Raw genomic sequence first — 23,481 nt, forward strand, 5'->3', positions numbered from 1 at the left:
CAGATAATTTGGGGGATAAATATGAATAACTGGGAAATACTTTGGCCCACCCTAAGAATGGTATCAGATCCATCCACCAAATCTTAGCCTCAGTTCAATTCAGTTCAGTAGCTCAGTCGTGTCCGACTCCTGCGACCCCATGGACTGTAGCCCACCAGGCTCCTCTGTCCATGGGATTGTCCAGGCAAGGATAAGGATACTGGAGTGGGTTGCCATTTCCTTCTCTAAATCTTAGCCTAGAAGAGCTTTAATGATTCAAAGACAGAACTCACTCCTCTCTGCACAGGGAGCTTTGGAGTGAGAGGAAAGCAGGAACGCATTCAATTCAGTGGCTTTTCTCCGCTTCGTTTTTCCTGTCCCTCACCCCAAGTCCGCGAGCCCACAAGTAGCTGTTACTCTTTCTGCTGAAGAACAAAGCCTCCGACTAGGCTGGTGCCCGAGGTCAGGCGAGCAAGGAGAGGGAAGCGCACCCCCCGTTGTGGCCGAGACGAAGGCCGCAAAAGCCATCTTGTCCTCTGACCCACGCTGACGCTGTCCCCTTGCTGTCCCTGACTGGCAGTGTGGTTAGTCTGACGCTGTGCCCTCACCTTGAATGGAGCCTTGATGAAAAAGGATAGGAAACCCAGGCCTGTCCCTGGGGATTTGGGGTTTTTATCTTGGAAAAGCATCAACTGAACTCGCAGGGACAGGAGATCTGGATTCCTGTGGCTTGAGCTAACTTAGGTCCAGAGAAACCAAGTGCCTGTGATCACCATCTTTGTTCCCCCAGTGTGGCCTTGCCCTCGGGGCTCCCTCCTCTCACCCAGGCTCCCAGTTAGGAGGGCTTCTGGGTTGCTCCATCCTGCTTTACCGTCAGCACGTCCTTCCGTATTTGAAATGCTTTGGTATATGGAATACTTGTGGATTGAAGCTGCCTGACTGATCTAAAATCCCTCAGCTTTGGGACACGCAGTAACAAAACAACTCTTTTTTTTCTTTTTTTAAATTTTAATATGGAAGATCTGGTTTCTGCCATCAGATCAGATCAGTCGCTCAGTCGTGTCCGACTCTTTGCGACCCCATGAACCACAGCACGCCAGGCCTCCCTGTCCATCACCAACTCCCGGAGTTCACTCAGACTCACGTCCATCGAGTCAGTGATGCCATCCAGCCATGTCATTCTCTGTCGTCCCCTTCTCCTCCTGCCCCCAATCCCTCCCAGCATCAGAGTCTTTGCCAATGAGTCAACTCTTCGCATGAGGTGGCCAAAGTACTGGAGTTTCCGCTTTAGCATCATTCTTTCCAAAGAAATCCCAGGGCTGATCTCCTTCAGAATGGACTGGTTGGATCTCCTTGCAGTCCAAGGGACTCTCAGGAGTCTTCTCCAACACCACAGTTCAAAAGCATCAATTCTTCAGCACTCAGCCTTCTTCATAGTCCAATTCTCACATCCATACATGACCACTGGAAAAACCATAGCCTTGACTAGACGAACCTTTGTTGGCAAAGTAATGTCTCTGCTTTTGAATATGCTATCTAGGTTGGTCATAACCTTCCTTCCAAGGAGTAAGCGTCTTTTAATTTCATGGCTGCAGTCACCATCTGTAGTGATTTTGGAGCCCAGAAAAATAAAGTCTGACACTGTTTCCACTGTTTCCCCATCTATTTCCCATGAAGTGGTGGGACAGGATGCCATGATCTTCGTTTTCTGAATGTTGAGCTTTAAGCCAACTTTTTCACTCTCCACTTTCACTTTCATCAAGGGGCTTTTGAGTTCCTCTTCACTTTCTGCCATAAGGGTGGTGTCATCTGCATATCTGAGGTTATTGATATTTCTCCCGGCAGTCTTGATTCCAGCTTGTGTTTCTTCCAGTCCAGCGTTTCTCATGATGTACTCTGCAGATTAGTTAAATAAACAGGGTGACAATATACAGCCTTGACGAACTCCTTTCAACATAAATCGGCCACCGGTGTACATGTGTCCCTCCGTCTGAACCCCGCTTCCAGCTGCCTCCCCACCCTGTCCGTCCAGGTTGTCCCAGAGCACCGACTTTGAGTGCCCTGCTTCATACATCAAAGTCACACTGGTTATCTGTTTTGTATATCGTAATGTATATGTTTCAATGCTATTCTCTCAAATCATCCCAAAACAGCTTTTAAGCATCAGTGTATTTCCTCTCCCCTGACATTCTACAAAGCCCTCTGAGTTTACCTCTCTGGGTTTTCTGCTGAGCCACGGAGCGTCATCCTGGCTCATCTCTCCCAAAGCACTGCTTCTGTATATCAGGAGTCATTTGGTCGCCTTGATTGTAGATCTCGGGTCTTGGCTTCCTACAGTAGGATGACCAGATCTGTGTGTGGGCATCCAAAAGAAGCCAGCCTGCCCAGTACTGGATGAAGGGCAAGAAGGGCTCGGGCCGCCCTGCTAACTCTTCTCCCCTATACACTACAAGACTGCCTCTGCCTTGGCACTGCTTCCAGATATTCTGTGCATGGTCTTTGGGCATGTTGTGGTGAAGGCTACCGTGCCAGAGAATTTCAGCAAATGTAGCCAGCTTTGAAATGACTCATTTTTGTGGATTTTCAGACACCAGGAAAATCAAACTGAGAAGGCTAATAAAGTTGCGCCTCTAATTCTCCCTTCTTACCGAACCATCCCTCAAACCAGTGAAGCTCCTTTGGCCAAAATGTTGTAGCTGGGTGCCTCCCATCCTGGAAAAACTTTGTAGAAATATTAATCTTAAAATATCATCCTTGGGTTAACGCAACCTTAATAGTGACTCACCTTGATCCATGTTGATGTGTGGCAGAAACCAGCATACTATTGTAAAGCAATTATCCTCCAGTAAAAATTTGTTTAAAAAAGAGCAGTTCTACCTAGGGTAGGTCTGAAACCCCTGAAATGACCGAAAAGACTGCGGTGACTTCCCACTCTGAGGCCTGACGCCTTCCTCTCCATTTCACTGCAGATTTGCTGACCATGAGGGAGTATCACTGCTTGCTGCAATTACTGTGCCCGGATTTCCCCCTGGAGCTCACTCAGAAGGCCGCCAGGTATGTCTCCCGGGCTCCTGAAGTCAACTGTGCCCTCTCTCTGGCTCAGGCTTCTGAGAGAGAACTGCGATGTATGCAGACAAACACACGTTAGGAGAGAGTAACAGCGACGGGAAGGAATTGGCATTTGGAGAGGGGTCTATTTGGGATTTGCCCCAAAACATAATATTCACTTTCTGCATCTCCAGGAGGAAGCCAAATGATCTTTGGTGGTTTCTGTGGGGAGCCTTAGGGTCTGCAGATAGAGTTGGGGGTGGTGGTGAGATGAAGAGGCAAACACACTCACACCAGCTCGCACACTCACATGGGCACACACACAGATAAACATCCCTAGAGGGCATTCTGAGAAAATATGGTGCAAGCTTTGGCAGCGACTTGCGATGAAGGGGGGTGAAGTTCGAGGCTGGAAAGCGTGAAGGTGATAAATTCCGACTGAGGGGGAGATAAATTGTATTATTTATGCTAAAAGACGGTTTTCAGTATTAGTCCAGAACCAGGGAGACTTGGCAGAAATAGTTAGAGCCCCTAATTTCTGTGTTTGGTTTCACTGTTATTCGCATCCTTTAAGCAAATGCGGTAGCTGGGCTATGCCTCAGTTAACTTTTACTTATTTAGGTGAAAATCTGAGCTAAGGCAACAAATGGGAGTGTAGCAAAAATCTCGTCTTTTGAAAAATGCCAAAACAGAGGATTTTTAGAAAAATATTCTGTCTTATACACGGTAGATGGCCTTCCCTGGTAGCTCAGCTGGTAAAGAATCCACCTGCAATGAAGGAGACCCCAGTTTAATTCCTGGGCCAGGAAGATCCCCTGGAGAAGGGATAGGCTACCCTCTCCAGTATTCTTGGGCTTCCCTTGTGGCTCAGACAGTAAAGAATCCACCTGTAACGTGGGAGACCTGGGTTCGATCCCTAGGATGGGAAGATTCCCTGGAGGAGAGCATGGCTACCCACTCCAGTATTCTTGGGCTTCCCTTGTGGCTCAGGCAGTAAAGAATCCGCCTGTAATGTGGGAGACCTGGGTTTGATCCCTAGGATGGGAAGATTCTCTGGGGGAGAGCATGGCAACCCACTCCAACATTCTTGCCTGGAGAATCCCCATGGACAGAGGAGCCTGGAGGGCTACCGTCCATGGGGTTGAAAAGAGTCGGACACGACTGAGCGACTAAGCACAGCACACAGGGCACAGCATACATGGTAGATACATCTGTTCACACCCGTGGAATGTAGCTCCAAGAGTGAAGCGTGGCTCCAAACCTGGACTTGGGGTGACGATGCGTCCGTGGGTTCAATGGCTGGAGCAGATGTGCCGGCAGGGTGGGGGGCTTTGATTACGGGGGAGTCTGTGCACGTGTGGGGGCAGAAGGCATTTGAGAAATCCCCTCCAGTTCACTGTGAACCTAAAACTGCTCTAGGAAAGTCTAAGTAATAATTTTTTTAATGCCCAGCTTCCCTAAACCAATTGATCAAGTATGCGTACAGAGTAGAGTTGACTAGTAAACAAGGAAGAGGTGAGAGACACCGGCCTCTCTGTGCAGATGAAAACCCAAGTGGAGCTCTTAGTCCACTCTCCATACGCACAGGACTTCCACACACGCGGTTCCATATATGCGGGTTCAGCATCTATGGACTCAACCAGCTGCCCCTTCTGTATTCACTATTGAAAAAATAGTGAGCCTGCACAGTTGAAACACAGGTTGTTCAAGGGTCAACCATATATTCACATCGCCACAATCCATTTTAGAGCGTTTTCAGTTCAGTTCAGTCTCTCAGTCATGTCCGACTCTTTGTGACCCCACGGACTGCAGCACGCCAGGCCTCCCTGTCCATCACCACCCCCCGGAGTTCACTCAAACTCACGTGCATCGAGTCAGTGATCCCATCCAGCCATCTCATCGTCTGTCGTCCCCTTCTCCTCCTGCCCCCAATCCCTCCCAGCATCAGAGTCTTTTCCAATGTTTCAACTCTTCGCATGAGGTGGCCAAAGTACTGGAGTTTGAGCTTTAGCATCAGTCCTTCCAATGAACACCCAGGACTGATCTCCTTCAGAATGGACTGGTTGGATCTCCTTGCAGTCCAAGGGACTCTCAGGAGTCTTCTCCAACACCACAGTTCAAAAGCATCCATTCTTCGGCGCTCAGCTTTCTTCACAGTCCAACTCTCACATCCATACATGACCACTGGAAAAACCATAGCCTTGACTAGACGGACCTTTGTTGGCAAAGTAATGTCTCTGCTTTTGAATATGCTATCTAGGTTGGTCATAACTTTTCTTCCAAGGAGTAAGCATCTTTTAATTTTAATTACCCCCAAAAGAAACCCTGCTGCTCTCAGCCACTGCTCCCTAATCCCCCGCCCATCCTCTCTCGCCCGCAGCAACTACACTCTGTCTCAGTAAATTTGCATGTTCAAGACACTGAAATGGAAGCACACGATATGCGGGCCTTTGTGACTGGTTCCTTTCGCTTAGCCGTATGTTTTCAAGGTTCATCCACGTCATAGCAGCTCTCAGTATTTCCTCTTATCAAATATTTTTTAAAGGTTTCTTATGTGGACCTTTTTTTTTTTTTTTTTTTTTAGTTTTTACTGAATTTGTTACAATATTGCTTCTGTGTTAGGTTTTGCTTCTTGGCCCCAAGGTATGTGGGATCTTAGGTCCCTGAGCAGGGATTGAACGCGCACTGGAAGGTGAAGTCTTAACCACTGGACCGCCAGACAAGTCGTTCATCAGCTATTTATTGAGTGCCAGTTTTGTGCCAGGATCTAATCTGCACACTGGGGGTGCAGTGATGAATAAGATTATAGTTCCTGTACCAAGGAGCTTGACATCTGATTTAGAAGAGGGTCGCTTGGGTACCGATCACAGCCTGCCATCTCTTTGTGACACACCGCCTTGGTCTCTGTCACTTCACAGCAGCTGCTGTCCCCGTTTCTCACACCTGAAAGGTAGTGGGTGGGCCCGAGGGTGAACCTTCTGTATGGTCTTCAGCCCCACCCACCTCCCAGATGCTTCCAAACAACCTGATGTAGTAAACACTGGAAGGTTAGACTAGAAGGAGCAGAACCCTCTAAAATCCACAGATTCTTACAAGTTTTGATATCCAGGGGCTTCTGGAGTGACCTTCCCCTGGCTGTGGTCAGAAGCTTACCGCCCCTCCCCATCACCACCACCACCAAGAGACCCTCTTGTTCTTTAGAACTTCAGACCTTTCCATTTGAGCAGGGGGGAAGCATGGTGGCCGGTCCATGCTAATAGCCAGCAACGAGAAGGGATGGTGGGGACGCCAGAATCAACAGCAGAAGGGCCCAGGGCAAGCGTCAGGAGACGGGCTACAAAATTAGAGATGACTTCAAGACTCAAGCTTCGGTGTCGACCCCGCCTCCCCAGCTCCATTCTCTCCCCACCCGACTCCAGCTGCTGTGTGCATGTGTGTGTCTGTGTGGAAAAACCATATCCATCCCAGAATGTGCCCCTCTGACTGCCTGAGCTCTTCCCTTCTCATCCTGAAGGTCAGGATCCCAGCTTCCTCACACGCGAGCCCCGGCTTCCGACCAAAACTGCAGGCCGGGGGTGCGGATGGTGAGGCCCCCCCAAGGCAGTGGCCATGGCTGGAGGACGGTCTTCGTGGCCCCGAGGTGGGGACAGGCCGTGGGAGCAGGCGGCAGCCCCTGATGATGTGTGCGTAAAGGAATGTGACCCACACGCAGCTGTGCACCAGAGCCTGCCGAGCACAGAGCAGCCCCACGTGCGTCCAACTGACGGGCGGCACCTCGGCCGGGCCTGGGGCGGCAGGTGTGAGCCGGAAACACAACTGGGGAAGAGCCAGCAGACCCCCTGACCGCGCTCGGCCAGAGCCCCGCCCCACCCCCCACTCCTGCAGAATGGAGGTCGTTAAGTTACATATCCCTAAACGGTCACCATAGCATCTTCGTCTCCATCCTCCATGGACTGGGCGGCTTTCCTGACGGTTAAAAGCGCTCAACTAGAGCCAAACTGCTTCTTTTTTTAACAAGTGAGAGGCCACTTTTGATGGCATTTTAATACCACGCCTCCCCACCTTCAGGGAAGGTCCTTTTTATTTATGTGTGTTTTGGCTGTGCTGGGTCTTCATTGCCATGTGTGGGCTCTCTCTAGTTGCACCGAGCAGAGGCTCCTCTCTAGGCGCGGTGCGCAGGCTTCTCTTTGCGGTGGCTTCTCTCGTTGCAGAGCACGGGCTCGAGGGCTTCAGTAGTTGAGGCTCACGGGATCGATAGTAGTGGCACATGGGCTTAGGTGCCCTGAGGGTTGCAGAGTCTTCCCGGACCAGGATTGAAGCTGTGTCCCCTGCACTGGCAGGCAGATTCTTTTTTTTTTTTGCTCCTTTCATCCTTTCCCTTTCAAGTTGTAAGAATAACACATTTGCAGTAAAGAAATCCAAGAAATTTCAGAAAAGCCAGAAGAACATAGAAATTACAAACACTTAGAATCAGGAGTTTTCTGATTAGTCAGCTTGTATCCATCCAGCACAGGTTCCTGGCATCCCAGTGCCTGGCTGTCATGTTCAGGCAGAGTCTGGGCTTTGCTCTGAACACAGTGGCAGGCAGATTCTAAACCACTGGACCACCAGAGAGATTCAAGCCAGAACTCTTGAGTTCAAATCCTGGTCCCAGCTTATATCCTGGGGAAAGTTTTTTAATTTCTTTGAGCCTCAGTTTCCTCATCTGTAAAGTGGGAATAATTTTAATAGTTGTAATAATTGAAGCCGCATATCATGTGATTAAAACAATGCCTGGCATAGAGCAAAAATGTTAGAAGCAGTGGTGTTAACCCTGACCTCTAAGAGCACAGGCACCAGAGGATTAGAAAGACCTGAGTATCCACACCACCTCTGTCTATTGACTGCATGACCTTGAGGATCTTTCTCAACTTCTCTAAGCCCTGTTTGCCTTGTCTGTAAAATGAGGCTAATAATTAAATCATAGGGTGGCTGTAAGATTTCAACAAAATTATATATATATAAATTGCTTAGCACATTATGGACATTCAATAAATAATATTTTCTTGCTGTTAAAATAATGTTGGTATTATTATTACCAGACTTTTTTTTTAAATCAGTGAGAAGTCAGACATTGAGAACAGACTTGCGGTTGCCAGTGGGAAGGGATAGGCTGAGAGTTTGGGGTTAGCAGATGCCAACTGTTACATATAAAATGGATAAACCACACGGCCCTACTGTAGAGCGCAGAGAACCGAACCCAGTCTCCCGGGATAAACCATAATGGAAAAGAATATTAAAAGGAGAACGTATGTGCGTATAACTGAATCACCCTGCTGTACAGCAGAAATTAGCACAACGTTGGAAATGAACTGTACTTCGATGTAAAAATTAAATAAGTGAGAAGTTCCTGGGTTCCCTAAGGCACTGCTTTCTGGCCTTCTTCCCCTTCACAACACTCAGAAAATAATACGTAACAAAAAGTAGGGTAAAGACAAGACTGCCTGTGGTGAGCCCCCTGGGCCAGGGGGCCCCCACACTTGTAGCCCGTCCAAGGCTCACATGACACGAGTGGGAAGCCTCGCCCCAAGGGTGGAGATTTCAAGCAGTGGCCCTCCAATCTGAAAGAGCGCCAGACTCACCCGCAGAGCTTAGTGAACTGCAGATGGCCCAGGCCCCGTCCTCAGAGCTCAGGGGGTCTGAGATGGGGCTCAAGAATTCATGTTTCTTAGAGGTTCTCAGGTGGTGCTCACGGGTCTGGGACCACTCTGAGAACCTCTTTAGAGCTTTGCGTGCCCATCTCATTCTGCCATTTTAGAACTGATTGCACTCAAAGGAATTGCGTTTCCTTCTCACTCTTGTCATCGGAAATCGTATTTAACTCGCTTCTCTGTCTCTGAAAGCCACATTTCCTAGTCAGTAATACATGTTTAATAGGAAGAGCTCTTCTGTCATGGTTGTATGCTGAATACATACAGCGCTTTGAAAGCATGTAGACCCCTAAAAAATCTAGAATGTCTTTCCTCATGCCTCTCGCCTGCAGCAGTGTCCTGCACTTCATGCCTCTCGCCTGCAGCAGTGTCCTGCACTGATCTCCCCCCAGGGCTGACCTGCCACCCGACAGCGTCGCTGTTGCCCCGAAGGTCTTTCTCCCCATCCTCTCATTTCCCAAATGTTTATTGAGTGCCTGTTACGTGCCAGTCAGTGTGCTTGTGGAGGAGCTGACAGTGAGCAAAACAGACGTGGGTCCAGCCCTCAAGGAGCTTGCCAACCAGTAGAGCAGCAGGCGTTAAGTCAATGAAGAGCCAAGTGCTGCAGGGACACGTAAACAGGTTACAGCCTAACCTGGTCGATTAGAAGCTGGTCCCTAAGGCAGAGATAGACATGTTGCATCGGGGACCCGGAGGGTCTGTAAGAGATGAACTTGCTCTGCCAGCTCTGTGTTCTCTGAGTGCCTCATCGCTCAGGCGTGTCCAACTCATTGCAAACCCCCTGGACTGTAGCCCGCCAGGCTCCTCTGTCTGTGGGATTCTCCAGGCAAGAATACCAGACTGCCGTGCCCTCCTCCAGGGGATCTTCCCAACCCAGACCTGGAATCGAACCCAGGTCTCCCATATTGCAGGCAGATTCTTTATCACCTGAGCCACCACGGAAGCCTGTTGGTCTTGCAATAAGTCTTAGCCCTTTCAACTACTAAGACTTACTGTAAGGCCATCATGACAGTGAAAGTCACTCAGTCATGTCCGACTCTTTGTGACCCAATAGACTATATAATCTGTGGAATTCTCCAGGCCAGAATACTGGAGTGGGTAGCCGTTCCCTTCTCCAGCAGATCTTCCCAACCCAGGGATCAAACCCAGGTCTCCTGCATTGCATCGGAACCACCAGGGAAGCCCAAGGCCATCAAAATGCCCACTAAAAATTGGGACTGCCATCTGTCTGTACGAAGATTAAGCCACTGCAGCAGCTGACCTTCAACACACCCTGAATGGGGTTAATTAGGAATGAGGCACTCTGTGTTCTGGGAAAAACTAGCAGAACAGGCCTTCAAATAGTTAGATATTTTCAAGAAAAGATTTTATGAGTCCAATCCTTGCCTCTCCTCATACCTAGAAAAGCACTAAAATCACACATGGAGACGTCTGCTCCTCATGGCTAGCAGTAAACTTCACAAGACTAGCAGCAACTTCTGCAAAAATGCGTGCTTGATGGCATGCTCCCCCTTCACCAAAACCAGTACATACGGAGCTTTCCCCCAGCTCTTCAGAGTGGTTTCTCAGAGCTCTCTGAGGTGCTGTCTCCCAGGTTGTAGTCCTCATTTTGCCCCAAATAAAACTTAACTCACAATTCTCACATCGTGCATTTTTTTTTTCAGTTGACGTTTATCCTCTAGGATAAAATAAAATTAGATCACTACTTCAGACCATATGCAAAAGTCAGTTTCATATAGATTACAGAAAAATCCTTGTGTGCATGTGTGATCAGTCTTGTCCGACTCTTTTGCTGCCCTGTGGACTGTAGCCCACCAGGCTCCTCTGTCCATGGAATCTGCCAGGCAAGAATACTGGAGTAGTTTGCCATTTCCTCCTCCAGGGGATCTTCCTGACCCAGAGATTGAACCCAAATCTCCTGCATTGGCACCTGGATTATTTATTAACTGTTGCCACCTGAGAAGGCTGGATTATAGCCATAAGTGTAAAATGCAAAGCTATAATACTCTTAAAAGAGATTAGAAGAAAATATTTTATTGCCACCGGGTAGTTAAAAAATTCTTAAACGAGATATAAATTCTTTAAGCCCAACCCCAATGGACGAGGTTGATAAACCGACCACAAAACTGCATTCAGTCATTCAGCCATCAGCCAGTGTTGAAGGAGAACGCATCACCTGCTGCTGCTGAAAGCAGCGAAGAAAACAAAGCCCCTGCCCTCGTGGAGCAGACATTCTAGAGAAAGAAGCATCTGCTGGGAAGCAGGAGCTCCCTGATGGCAGACTGAACCCAGGCCGCAACAGTGCAAGCGCTGAGCCCTCGCCCAGCGGAGAGTTAGGATGAAAAACGTCTGTCCAGCAAAAGATACCATAAACAAAGTTGAAGGACAAGCCAGAGACTTGAAGAAGATATTTATCACCTACATAACTAACAACAAATCAGTCCACAGAATTTTTTTAGTCTCGAGATTGTCTATAAAGAACTCCTACAATTGCGTAAGAAAAAGATGAAGGACCTCAGTAGAAAAACAGTCCAAAGATATGAAGAGCTAATACACAGAAGAGAAAACCCTAACAACTACCAAACATTCGGGCATATCTTCATGGCCAAACTCGCTAGTTATCAGGGAAATGCCAGTTAAGTTGAGATACCCGCTCACAGTCATCAAATTGGCAAAAATTTTAAAGTGAGATAATGCAAGTATTGGTGAGGACGTGGAACTGTGGGAACTCGCACACTCGGCTAGTGGGAGTATAAATTGGCATAATCACTTGGAAGCAATTTGGGCAAATCTTAAAAAGTTCAAGAAATGAGAGGGCATATGTGTATACATACAGCTGACTCACTTTGCTGTACAGCAGAAACGAACACAACATTGTGAGGCAACTATATTCCAATACATTTTCTTTAAAAAGAGGAAAGTGTTTGGAAAAAAAATTCCAGAAAGTTCTGAAAAACAAAATAAATTTGAATTTGCCATGTGCAGGGAACTAGTTACATAATAGTAAAAAAAAAAAAAAAAAAAAAAGGTCATGAGGTGTGGCTGAGTCTAAGGAGACAGGCAGCATTATTTGTAATAGCTACCAGTGAAGCCCTATGCCTGTTGCCACTCAGTAGAAAGGACAAAATGTCTTAAATCCGTTCCTTGGAATTCTATACAGCAGCTAAAACGAATACAGGGACGTAGGACTTCCCTGGTGATCCAGTGGTTAAGAATCCACCTTCCAATGCAAGGGACGCAGGTTTGATACCATGGGGATCCTACGGTGCCAAATGGATGTTTTTTCTTAAATAATAAGGTGAATACAGGGAGATATACATGCATCAGCATTGATATATCTCAAAATGGCGAGTTGCAGAAGAATACACAGAGCTTGATAACAGGCAAAGCAAAGTGATATCATGCTTTAAGAATGTAAACATTTGTGTGAGTCAACAACAGTACGAAAGCACGCAGAGGCATGCCAAGCCCAAGTTTCCGTGAATGAATGAAAGCTAAGCCCTCAAGTTCCAGCGGGATCTCAAGGAGGAAGGTAGAGGGAGGGTGTCCTGGTGTTCTAAACAGTACGTGTAATCGCTTATAAAGCTTTTAAACATTGAAGCAAGGGTGGGAAAATGTGAAGATTGGAGAGGAAGTTAGCTAGTGGGTACACAGGTGTTTTTTCTGTTATTCTGTGTAATTTTCTGAAGTTTTAAATATTGTATTTAAAATGAAAAAGGTGTGGATAAAAGAACACTCTGTGTGATTTCAGTACCTTTAAACCATGAAGTTTTTCCACCTTGGTCTATGTCCCTGGATATGTTCCAGTGTCTTCTAGTTTATGATCTATGGTAACTTGAATTTATACCCTACTGTTGTGTGAAAATTGTGTAAGCTTTATGTCGAATTGGTCCATGGTGCTTTTCAGGTCTACTCCATCCTTCTGCTTTTCTGTATTCATTCTATTAATTTTGAGAGTTTGATATTGAAACTCCAACTAAAAATCTTAATTTATCTACTTAAAAAGTAGTTGTAATATATAGTGAAACTATTATGTAACTTTGATCTGTATTTTCCAAGCATCCTGTAAATGTCTCATCATGCTTTCGTAATTCAAAATATAAAAAAGAGAAAAACAAATAAAAGGAAGAAGGTGGGCAGGATTTAGGAAGGGAGCAGGGAGAGGGAAAGGCCATCTCGGGCAGGTAAGCAACCTGGAAAGGAGCCAGTGAGGACCTGGGTGCCCTGGGGGAACCAGGGGGCCGGGAGTTTGAGGAGCCTGGAGCTGGAAGAAGGGAGGGCCCCGCAGACGATGCACTGGATGTGGGTTTTATCTTAAGAGCGTGGAACAGTTGCCCCCAGCCCCAGCTATGAGGCTTCTGGGGAGAGACCAGCATCATGGAGCCAAAATGGCCGAGTGGGGCCTTCATGGTATCTGCAAGGAAGAAGCAGCACCCAGGCCTCGTCGGCGTCCAGCCCGCCTGGGGGCCATGGCTCTACAAGAGTGGGAGAAGGGACAGCGCCACCCCCGGCAGAAGGTGTCACGGCCACGTCTCACCTGGAGCCGCTGCAGCTGGCCCAGGAGCTGTGACTAGAGTCAGAGAGGCCTGTGTTCAAATTACAGCTCTTTTGAGTCTGGTTTGAAAACCCTGGTCAAGTTTCTGAGGCCCTGTGTTCTCAGTGAAGATATCCATCGATCTCACGTCACAGGATCAATGGGAGAAGAAAGTGCAATACCGGATGCAAAGCGCTGACCAAGCAAGCCCTTACTGGACGCCGTGTAGCTGTAATTGTTGCTGCTGCCCAGGCTCTCTGGGTCCAGTTTCTCAGGCACTGCAGGGCAGGGGGCGTTGGGGCCCCCCGGAAGTGCAGCCCAGAGCCCAGGGAAGACCACAACTTGGACGCCCCACGCTGCTCAGAGGGCCTGGACTGGAAGCGGCTCGTGCAGCACGGGGGGGTCTCCAGTGCAGCCCAGCGGGCCGGTAGCCCTAAGGAAGTGTCGCAGGAAACCGTGTTAATACCTGGAGAAGGCAGCCAGGCTGTGGTTTCGCCCTCGCTCATGGCCCTGACATTAAGGCAGACTCCACAGAGGTGTCCCAGGATCCCAGACAGGCCTGGAGACGCCCTTCACCCTCACCCATGAACGGCGCGGCTCATGTGACCTCCCAGAGGAAGTGCCGGCATGGGAGGCTTCACACCAGCCCCAGCGCCCCCCAAAAGTGGACTTGAAACAGGATAGCTCGCTTCCGCCTGAGAGCCTGTGCCCAGCCAGGCACTGGCTGCACTACCTCTGAGCTATATTTTTATTCGCTATTTTGAGCTCTTCCATCACCTGAAACCAGCTAGAACACACTTATGGGTGGCCGCTAACACTGATTTTGAGTGATTACTATGTATACCAGTAATATATAACAGTAGAATAGACGCAGCGTATCACCATATTGAATCTTCACCAGAATCCTGTAAATTGGGAACTAGAATTATCTCCTTTCTGCAGATGAGGAAACTAAAGCTCCGAGAGAAAAACGTGACTTGCCGAGAAAAGGAAGCTTGGGCAGGGAGTTCTAGAGCTGGTGGGATTGGATCCCGCTGAACTGCAAACAAAACAAAACAAAACACGCCTTCTGCCACTCATCCCAGGGATGCTGACCTTTAAGGGGGAATAGGAAGTTGGCAAGTCGCAGATTCAGGCTGAAAACTGTTGTTTCGTTGGCACCCACCTAACGTCCAACCAGCCAGCCCATCCCAGCTGTTGGAAGTCAGCATGGGAGGGCGAGAACAGCCAGCCCCCTCGGGACGGGCTCAGACCCTGCCAAGCGCTCTTTTCTTTCTCCATTCCAGCCTCTGCCCTGGACTCCACCCTCCACATGTTTCTGCTCAGAGCCAGCCTCTCCTTCTCCCCCAGAGCCCCCTCTCTCCAGCCCCGAGGCCCAGCCTGCCAGGGTCCCTCCCCGACCCAGTGGATCTGTACAGACTCTCGCTGGCAGCCGCTCCCTGCTGGCTCCCCTTCAAAGCCAGAGCCGGCCCCTCTCCTCCAGGTGTCAGGAGCAGCTGGCACGTTAGCAGCAGGCCGCTGGCAGGAAGGGGTGTCGAGCCCAGGAAACTCCTCCTCCTGACCCTCAAGGGGGTGGGGCCAGGTTCGGTTCAGGGTGGAGCCGCTGTCAGTGGGGTGATGGGCCTACAGCCTGGGGTCATCACAGTCACCACAGGCAGAGACAAAGCTGCAGCCTCCTGCCTGCCTCTCCCCACAGTTGTGAGATCCCGGTGCCAGATGCCCAGGACTTACGGGTCAGAGCGCTAGCCTGGAGATGGATGGTGTGGCATTCGATGTTTCTAAAAGCACCTTTTTGTGAGGTTTTTCAATAGCAAACTTCTCCCCAGTGAGAATCAGAGTTACCAGAAGCTGTTAGTTCTCTCTGCCCTTGGGATGCCCTTCTGTCAGAGGTAGAAGTCCACTCAGACTTTGGGGAAGTATTCCGCTTGAATATCTCCAGCAGCAGGCAACTCACTTGCTCACAAAGCAGCCATAATCCCAGAGCTGGGCATCTTCCAGTCTCCCAGAACCCTGTGACGTCTCCCTCAGAGGCAGCCCTTCAAGAGCCACGGCCCAGCGCCACTTACCCTTCATCCTCTCTTCCCACTAAAGGATCTAAAGGCAGTTGTTAGCCTGACATCCTGGTTTGCAGACTCTGCCTCGCCGACCCCCTGTTCTGTGACTCTAGCTCATCCCTCTTAAATAAACCGCCCAGAGCCGAACGTAGTGCCCAGATGTTACCTTGCCAGGAGAAAAGAAAAGGGTACCACACCTCTGTTAGTTATGCGTTCACACTTTCCCTCTCATTCAACTAATACTGGCTGAGGGCCTACTGTGTGCCCCCCCCCCACGCTGGAGCATCATGGGGGACTGACTGGGGCCTCCTATGAGTCCAGAAAGGTGAGCGGGAGCCAAGGGCAGGGCATACAGGCTCATATGCCAGGATAAGGATGGGAGACGTTGCTCTAAGGACAAGGGGAAGCCCGTAAAGGGTTTAGAACAGAGTTGTAAAACAGTCAAATTCGCATTTTTAAAAAGGTCTTTCTGGGAGGAAGGAGAGGGTGAGATGAATGGAGAGAGTAGCATGGAAGCATATATACTACCATATGTAAAACAGATGAAAAGTGAAAGTGAAAGGCGCTCACCCATGTCCGACTCTTTGCGACCCCGTGGACTATATGATCCATGGAGTTCTCCAGGCCAGAATACTGGAGTGAGTAGCCTTTCCCTTCTCCAGGGGATCTTCCCAACCCAGGGATCAAACCCAGGTCTCCCGCATTACAGGCGGATTCTTTACCAGCTGAGCCACAAGGGAAGCCCAATAGCCAATGGGAATTTGCTGTATGATTCAGGAAACTCAAACCCGGGCTCTATGACAACCTAGAGGGGTGGGATGGGGAAGGAGGTAGGAGGAAAGTTCAAGAAGGAGAGAACATAGGTAAACCTAACTGTGGTGTTGAAGAAGACTCTTGAGAGTCCCTTGGACTGCAAGGAGATCCGACCAGTCCATCCTAAAGGAAATCAGTCCCGAATATCCATTGGAAGGACTGATGCTGAAGCTGAAACTCCAATACTTTGACCACCTGATGTGAAGAACTGACTCATTGGAAAAGACTCTGATGCTGGAAAAGGTTGAAGTCGGGAGGAGAAGGGGACAACAGAGGATGAGGTGGTTGGATGGCATCACCGTCGCGCTGGACATGAATTTGAGTAAGCTCCAGGAGTTGGTGATGGACAGGGAAGCCTGGTGTGCTGCAGTCCATGGTGTCGCAAAGTGTCAGACACAACTGAGTGGCTGAACTGAACTTATGGCTGATTCATGTTGATGTTTGGCAGAAACCAACACAATATTGTAAAGCCATTATCCTTCATTTAAAAATAAATAAATTTAATTAAAAAAAAAAAACAAAACTCTTTCTGACCACAGTATGGTTACCCAATTAGAAGGAGGCAAAAGTGTTACCGGAAACCAGGTAGAAGGTCGTCCCGTTGTCCTGGAAGAGGAGGTGGACGTGGGCATCAGTGGGGGCCTTGGAAATGGAAAAGAGTAGACAGATTCTAGAGAAATGTCTGGAACAGGACTGATTGGACCAGGTGATTGGTTGATATGTGGCGGGCAAGAGAGGGCATTTCCTGGATGTCGGGAGGACTCCCAGGCTTCTGGCTGAGCAGAGGAGCATAGCTGTCAGTGACAGCTGAGACCCAACTGGCTTCTCTGGCAGCCAGGCCCACTGCTTGCAGTCAGGAAAACACTTCAGTCCTACGTGCACGTGCTGCCAGGGATCCAGCTACCTGTCCCCAGAGAGAAAGCCCCTGTACCGCCTGCCTCCTCAACTAGCCCCATCCACGCGTCAGCCCCCCGAGAAGCAGGGGTCAAAGCAGAGTGCACGCCGGGCTTGCCCTGCTTCACCCTGACACCTCCGAGGCCTGTGCCCTCTCTCTTCCCCAGCTGCCCACCTCAAAAGAGGGAGCTGGCGTCACAGTCAAGCCTGGCTGCTGACAGCGGTGGCCAGCTCTGGGGCTGGAAGGGCGGGCCCTCTGCAGCTGACAGTCCTGGCTGTGGCTGAGAAGGGGAGATGCTTACGGCAGTTGGCCTGGCAGCCCTGGCGTGGCCGGGAGCAGGCTGTTCAGCAAGAATGACCGCTTCTGGAATTAGATGGGGCTGGTGACTGTGCAGCTTTGTGAACGCACCACCCTGTGCATTATGAAAGGGTAAGTCCTATGGTATTGGAGTTACATTGCAATACAGCTCTTCCTTGACTTGCAAGGGGGTTATGTCCTGATAAAATCTACTGTAAGTTAAAAATATCAAGTCAAAAATGCACTGACTACACCCGACCTACCAGAGATCATATCTTAGCCCAGCCCTACCTCAGCTGTGTCCTCAGCCCACAGTTGGACAACATCATCTAACCCAAAGCCTGTTTTTTCATAAAGTGTTGAATCTCACATGTAATTGACTGAACACAGTACTCAAAATGAAAATAGAATGGTTGTCCATGTCCCACCCTTGTGACTGCACAGCCGACTAGGAGCTGCCCCTGCCCAGCATCACAGGAGAGTACGTACCTTGCATTGCTAGGCCAGGGAAAGGTCAAAATTCAAAGTCAAAAATTCAAAGTTCTTCTTGCTTTCACACCATCATCGGTGTGATGACCTGTTGGGGACCGTCTGTATAAAATAAGTAAATAAATAGGTGAAGAGAGAAATAGTCAGACTTCTCTGATGGTCCAGGGGTTAAGATTCTGAGCTTCCACTGTGGAGGGCACGGGTTCGATCCCCGGTTGGGGAAGTTCTGCATGCCCGTAGCATGGCCAAGAAGAGAGAGAGAGAGAGAGAGAGAGAAATAGTAAAGGGAGGTAACTGCTATAAACAGGAGCACCAGGTCCCAGGTTGATGATAAACAAGAGGAGCCAAGTAACATCTTCAAAGGCTTTGGTTCCCCTTCGTGGTTTCCTGCTTGGGGATGTTCTCAGCCCAGCACTCTTCCCTAGCAATTAACTTCAAGCCATTCTGGTTCTTGGCTGTCCCGGGAATTGGGGCAGGAAGGAGCCGGCACTGCCTTCTCTCCTCGGGGGGCCTGTCCCTCCACTGTGGGCCGGGGAAGGGAGGACATTGAGGTTCTCCCTGGGACTCTGGAAAAATGCACTCTCCCTCTGCAGTTTGGGGTGCCTCTGCTACCCCAGCCCCCTCTCCCCACCCTCTGTCTACCTCTCTCGCCCCTCTGTCCCCATCCAGATATTAAAGTCTGGGCTTTGTGCCCTCTCTCATCCCTTTTGCCTGCCCATTCTGCTCAGGTTATAAGAAAAGAGGTAAATACTTGGCATTACCGACGCAATGGACATGAACTTGGGCAAACTCCAGGAAATGGCGAGGGACAGCGAGGCCTGGCCTGCTGCAGTCCATGGGGTCGTAAAGAGTCAGACTCGACTGGGTGACCAAACAACAGCTAACTAGGCCTAAGTCTCAGCTCTTCGTCCCAGGAGCCTCTGCCAGAAAGACTAGGGCGCCCTCTTGTGGCCTTTAGCAGCATTGCTTGTTCCCACTCTGGCCTTGAATTTTTTTTTTTTTTTCCTAGAGGTAATTTTAATGTTGAATTCTGGAAGTTCAGTTCAGTTCAGTCACTCAGTCGTGTCCAACTCTTTGTGACCCTATGGACTGCAGCATGCCAGGCCTCCCTGTCCACCACCAACTCCCGGAATTTACTCAAACTCATGTTCATTGAGTTGGTGATGCCATCCAACCATCTCATCCTCGGTCATCCCCTTCTCCTCCCGCCTTCAATCTTTCCCAACATCAGGGTCTTCTGGTAGAGGAGGCAGCTTTTTTCTTCCCCAAGAGGTACATGAGAAACAATTAAGGCCCTAAGGTATAGGTGAGAAGAAAAAAAGATAAGTTAGGCAGATAATAAACTAAGAAATAAAATGCAGGTGTTTGTATCCTGTGAAAGAAAGAAAGTGAAGTTGCTCAGTCTGTGTCCAACTCTATGACCCCATGGACTGTAGCCTGCCAGGCTCCTCCGTTTATATCCTGTATCTTTATTTTAAAAGAGGTGGTGAGACCTAGTAGGAAGCAAGCCCATGACATGTGAGTAATGTAGTAAATTTACCAGCTGTACAACCTTATTAAGCTGACTTCTCTGAGACTTAGTCTCTTCACCTGTAAAATGGAATAATCACAACACCTGTCTCATAGGATTGTTGTGGGTAAAATTTAATTGTTGTAATCGTTCAGTCGTTCAGTCATGTCCAACTCTTTATGACTGCATAGACTGTAGAACACCAGGCCTCCCTGTCCATCACCAACTCCTGGAATCCACCCAAACCCATGTCCATTGAGTCAATAATGCCATCCAACCATCTCATCCTCTGTCGCCCCCTTCTCCTCCCGCCTTCAATCTTTCCCAGCATCTGGGTCTTTTCCAATGAGTCAGCTCTTTGCATCAGGTGGCCAAAGGACTGTAGCTTCAGCATCAGTCCTTCCAATGAATATTCAGGGTTGATTTCCTTTAGAGATGACTGGTTTGATCTCCCTGCTGTTCAAGGGACTCTCAAAATTTAATTAACATAAGTTAAATACCTTGTAACTCAGGGCTTCCCTCGTAGCTCAGTTGGTAAAGAATCTGCCTGCAATGCAGGAGACCCAGTTTGATTCCTGGTTTGGGACGATCCCTTGGAGAAGGAAATGGCAACCCACTCCAGTATTCTTGCCTGGAGAATCCCATGGATAGAGGAGCCTGGAGGGCTACTGTCCATGGGGTCTCAAAGAGTCAAATATGACTTAGCGACTAAACCACCACAGGTCCATCCAAATACCTTGTACGGTGCCTGCCATGAAGTAAGGACTCAGTAAATCCTGCCTATTTCTATTGTTATCGTTATTACACCTGGAGACTAGATGTAGGAACCATCTCTCTCTTCGGGGAGACCTGAAGCCAGGCCTTGCACACTCCCAGGGGCACTGTCCACATCATAGTCTCTCTAAAACCCCTTCCCCAGAGGCAAAAAATGCCTGCAGTCTCTGGAGCTGATCCAGTTGCCAGTCTGGGGACTCTGACCCAGTGAGGTGGAGAGAGAATTCGAAAAACCCATGAAGGAGCAAAATAAGTTGGTTTCTTGGGGTTTTTTGTTTGTTTGTTTAAGGAAAGATAGGGCCCAGTCAGAAACAGATTGGGCAGGGAGGTAGGAACTCCCTGACGGTCTGGTGGTTAGGACTTTGCACGTCCAGTACAGGAGGGCACAGGTTCGATCCCTGGTCAGGGAACTAAGATTCCCACATGTCTCATGGCTGGAAAAAAAGAGAAAAGAAACAGATTGGAAGCCCAGCTGCCCGTCAGTAGATGAGTTTGGCATAAGGATGGAGCCCGGCAAGTGCTCATTTCCATCTCTTCCTGTCCTCTCTCCAGCTAGGGCCTGAGCAGAGTATGAAGGGGGCTTTGGTCCGCTCCCTCTAGTGGTCACGGGATATTCTTCCTGCGAGAAGCGGGGAGGGGGCCACCCTGTGCGCATGGACAGCGTGGAGGAGCAGCGGCCGCCTGGCGTCACTGGACCCCCTCAAGGGCAGGCCCCAGGATGTATCCCCGGCCCTCTGTGCCGCCCATGCCCCAGGATAGAGGTGCCTATGGCCTGTCTGGCCCTCGGTCGCCTATTAAATCTCGGGGCCACTTGCCAAGACTCTTTAAAGCTCTTGGCTGTTCTTTTTGCCTTTGCCGATCAGCTGTATTTATTCTGAACTAAATGGTCCTTGCCGCAGGATGAAAGGATTTACCGCTGAAGGATATGAAAAGAAATCTTGGCTGCATTACAATTGCACCCCCTCCTTGCCACCCCCGCCCCCCGCCAGCCCATGTTCCATCCACTTGCTGGTGCCACAGAGACTGAAGTGGGAGCCTGACCCCCCACACCAGTTCAGTTTGGTGGCATAGCCCAGTTAACAGAGAAGTGCAGTGACAGGGAGGAGCTTGTCTGGGGGAGCCATCTCTCCTTGCTGTCCCAAGGGGGACTGGAGCCCCAAGAACGGCTGACTCCAACACCCCTCCATCACACGCACGCACGCGCACACACGCACCCACTCTCTCTCATATTCTCTTTCTCTCTGCCCCTCAGGATTGTGCTCATGGACGATGCCATGGACTGCTTGATGTCTTTCTCAGATTTCCTTTTTGCCTTCCAGATCCAGTTTTACTACTCAGGTGAGAGTCTTCCGGGCCCCCGCGGCTCCTGTGGGACTACAGTCCCCGACTCCCGTCCCGCCCTGTGGCCCCTCCGCCTGCGTCTCTGGCCCGCACTTTCTGCGCCGCCTCCCTTCATGGCGGGCTTCCCCGCAGGATGTGCCGTTCTCGCTGGTGGTCACAAGACTCGGCCCGCAGGGCCGACCCACTCAGCCTCCTCACGACACGGAAAGCCACGGTGCTTCCCGCCAGCGGGGGGACACACATCAGTTTAAGTGACAGCCACGGTCACACCACACCGGCACACGCTGCTGCGGGGCGGTCCCCGCGGCGTTTCCCGTTAGCGAAGACGTGCTGCGGGCCGGGCCCAGCGCTAGGCACCTTCGTCCTCACCGCAGCCCTGAGGGGCAGGTGGCCCTTTTAAGGGAGAAGCGGACAGAGGGGAGCTGCCAACGCGCCGGGCTGCCGGGCGGACCAGAGGGCCCGTGCCGCGTCAGCGGGGTCGGAGGTCTCTTCCTGGGCCCGAAGCAGCCGTGTGAGCACACAGCTCATCAGCACACGCCAGTCCTCTCTCACACTTCCCCCTCGCCCCCCTGCTGCCCAGCAAGCACCAGCTGCACCCCGAAATCCCAGGTGGAATAAAGATGGCTGACTGGATGCCAGCACACACCGGCTCACACATGGCAGCGTCCGATGGAATGCTGGGCCCTGAAACTGCTGACTGTGTCCATCAGCAAACTTGTTTCAAACAGGCTCTTCCAGTAAACAGGGCTGGCTGTCCTTGGAGCCTGCCCGTGGCCTTCCGCCAGCGGCTGGCCCTGGCCGGCCGCAGCCTCACTCAGGTGCCGCTTCGTGTCCTCTTGAGGGCGGCCCCAGGGCCCGGTCAGGCAGGGGCCGCAGTCTGGGGTCTCGCCTCCTGCTCTCAGCAGCTCCGGGCGTCCATTTCCCATTTCTCTGAAGCTCTTGGGCCCTGGAGAAGGAGCAGCCGTGTGTGGAGACCCTGTTCCCCTCACCATGTGTCTGGGCTCTCTCCTCAGAGCGCCCCCCAGAAAGGGCAGCCGTGGGGAGGTGGGCCGTAAGTCCTGGCTCACTGACGAGGGCTCGGGGACTAACACCTGAAAACTAGTTCAGCTGTTTAATAAATCAGCAGTTCGTAAGCTTTCCTGCATGGGTATCTCCAACCTGCTTCCCTTAGTCACAGAGGCAGGTGGCCTCACAAGAGAGGTTTGCCAGCAGGAATGTGTGCCTGTTCACCTTTTACGTTTTTCAAAAGTATTTATTGGATTTTCTATGCACCAGGCACTCTGCTGGGTGCTGGGGGTGGGGAAGGTGGACACGGCACGATTCAGGCCTGGGGACAAGATCTGCCATCCGAGCAAGGAGACAAAGCGAACCAGTCACACACAGATGCCCTCACTGGATAAGCGCCCAGAGGAGTCCGGGTTGCCTGAAAGTATGTCACGGGGTCTCACCTGGTCTAGGAAGAACTGCCAGAGGAGGGGACGTTCGCGCTGAGACACGTGTCATCTCTCCTGAGCGTGGGCCATGAGGGCCCCTGCTCCCTGGATGCTGTGCATTGAGGACTTGCTGGGAGATGAGCTGACCTGGAGAGAGAAGGGGCGCGTGGTGAGGGGATCCAGGGTGCCCTCCCACCTGACCCGCGCCCCTCCACCCTGTACGCAGAGTTCCTGGAGAGCGTGGCCGCCATCTATCAGGACCTGCTGTCGGGCAAGAACCCCAACACGGTGATCGTGCCCACGTCATCCAGTGGGCAGCACCGCCACCGGCCTTCCACGGGCGAGGCGGGCACACCAGAGGGCGTGGAGGCCTCGCTGTTCTACCAGTGCCTGGAGAACCTGTGTGACCGGCACAAGTACAGGTGAGAACCCGCCCCAGCCCCCGGGGCCGCGGGCGCGGGCACCGGCTCGGACCCCCAGCAGGCTCTTCTGACAGCCCAGGGTTCCGAGGCCCTTGATGGTCATCATATTGAATGTGAATCAGCCGCCATTTGCCCCCCATCAGTCCAGGCTGATGATTGACAGGCTTCCCAGGTGGCTCACGGGGGCCAGATTGCTTCCATT

At 50.5% G+C, this 23,481-nt stretch overlaps 1 protein-coding gene and 1 long non-coding RNA gene across 11 annotated transcripts in view; one reads left to right on the top strand and one right to left on the bottom strand.

The window, feature by feature from the left end:
- The window catches only part of CSTPP1 (centriolar satellite-associated tubulin polyglutamylase complex regulator 1), a 210,257-nt gene that overhangs the window by 181,294 nt on the left and 5,482 nt on the right, over positions 1-23,481 (top strand). For 9 of the 10 annotated variants that reach the window (XM_086341576.1, XM_086341568.1, XM_086341573.1 and 6 more), the window contains 3 exons: positions 2,949-3,033; positions 21,336-21,421; positions 23,084-23,279. In XM_086341576.1, the coding sequence (XP_086197702.1) occupies positions 2,960-3,033; positions 21,336-21,421; positions 23,084-23,279 (356 nt within the window). In that variant the 5' untranslated portion in view covers positions 2,949-2,959. Of the gene's footprint in view, positions 1-2,948; positions 3,034-6,541; positions 7,683-21,335; positions 21,422-23,083; positions 23,280-23,481 lie in introns of those variants that run through there. The other variant, XM_086341578.1, reaches the window with a different exon arrangement.
- LOC147358533 (uncharacterized) lies at positions 19,428-23,084 on the bottom strand. The gene is made up of 2 exons (XR_015142378.1): positions 22,873-23,084; positions 19,428-22,370 (listed from the first exon to the last, which is right to left on the bottom strand). It is a non-coding gene; the product is annotated as an uncharacterized LOC147358533 (long non-coding RNA).

The sequence above is a fragment of the Bos grunniens genome, chromosome 15 (assembly GCF_055505025.1).
Source record: "Bos grunniens cultivar Pamir isolate PY7600 chromosome 15, Bosgru_T2T1.0, whole genome shotgun sequence".
Taxonomy (NCBI): domain Eukaryota; kingdom Metazoa; phylum Chordata; class Mammalia; order Artiodactyla; family Bovidae; genus Bos; species Bos grunniens.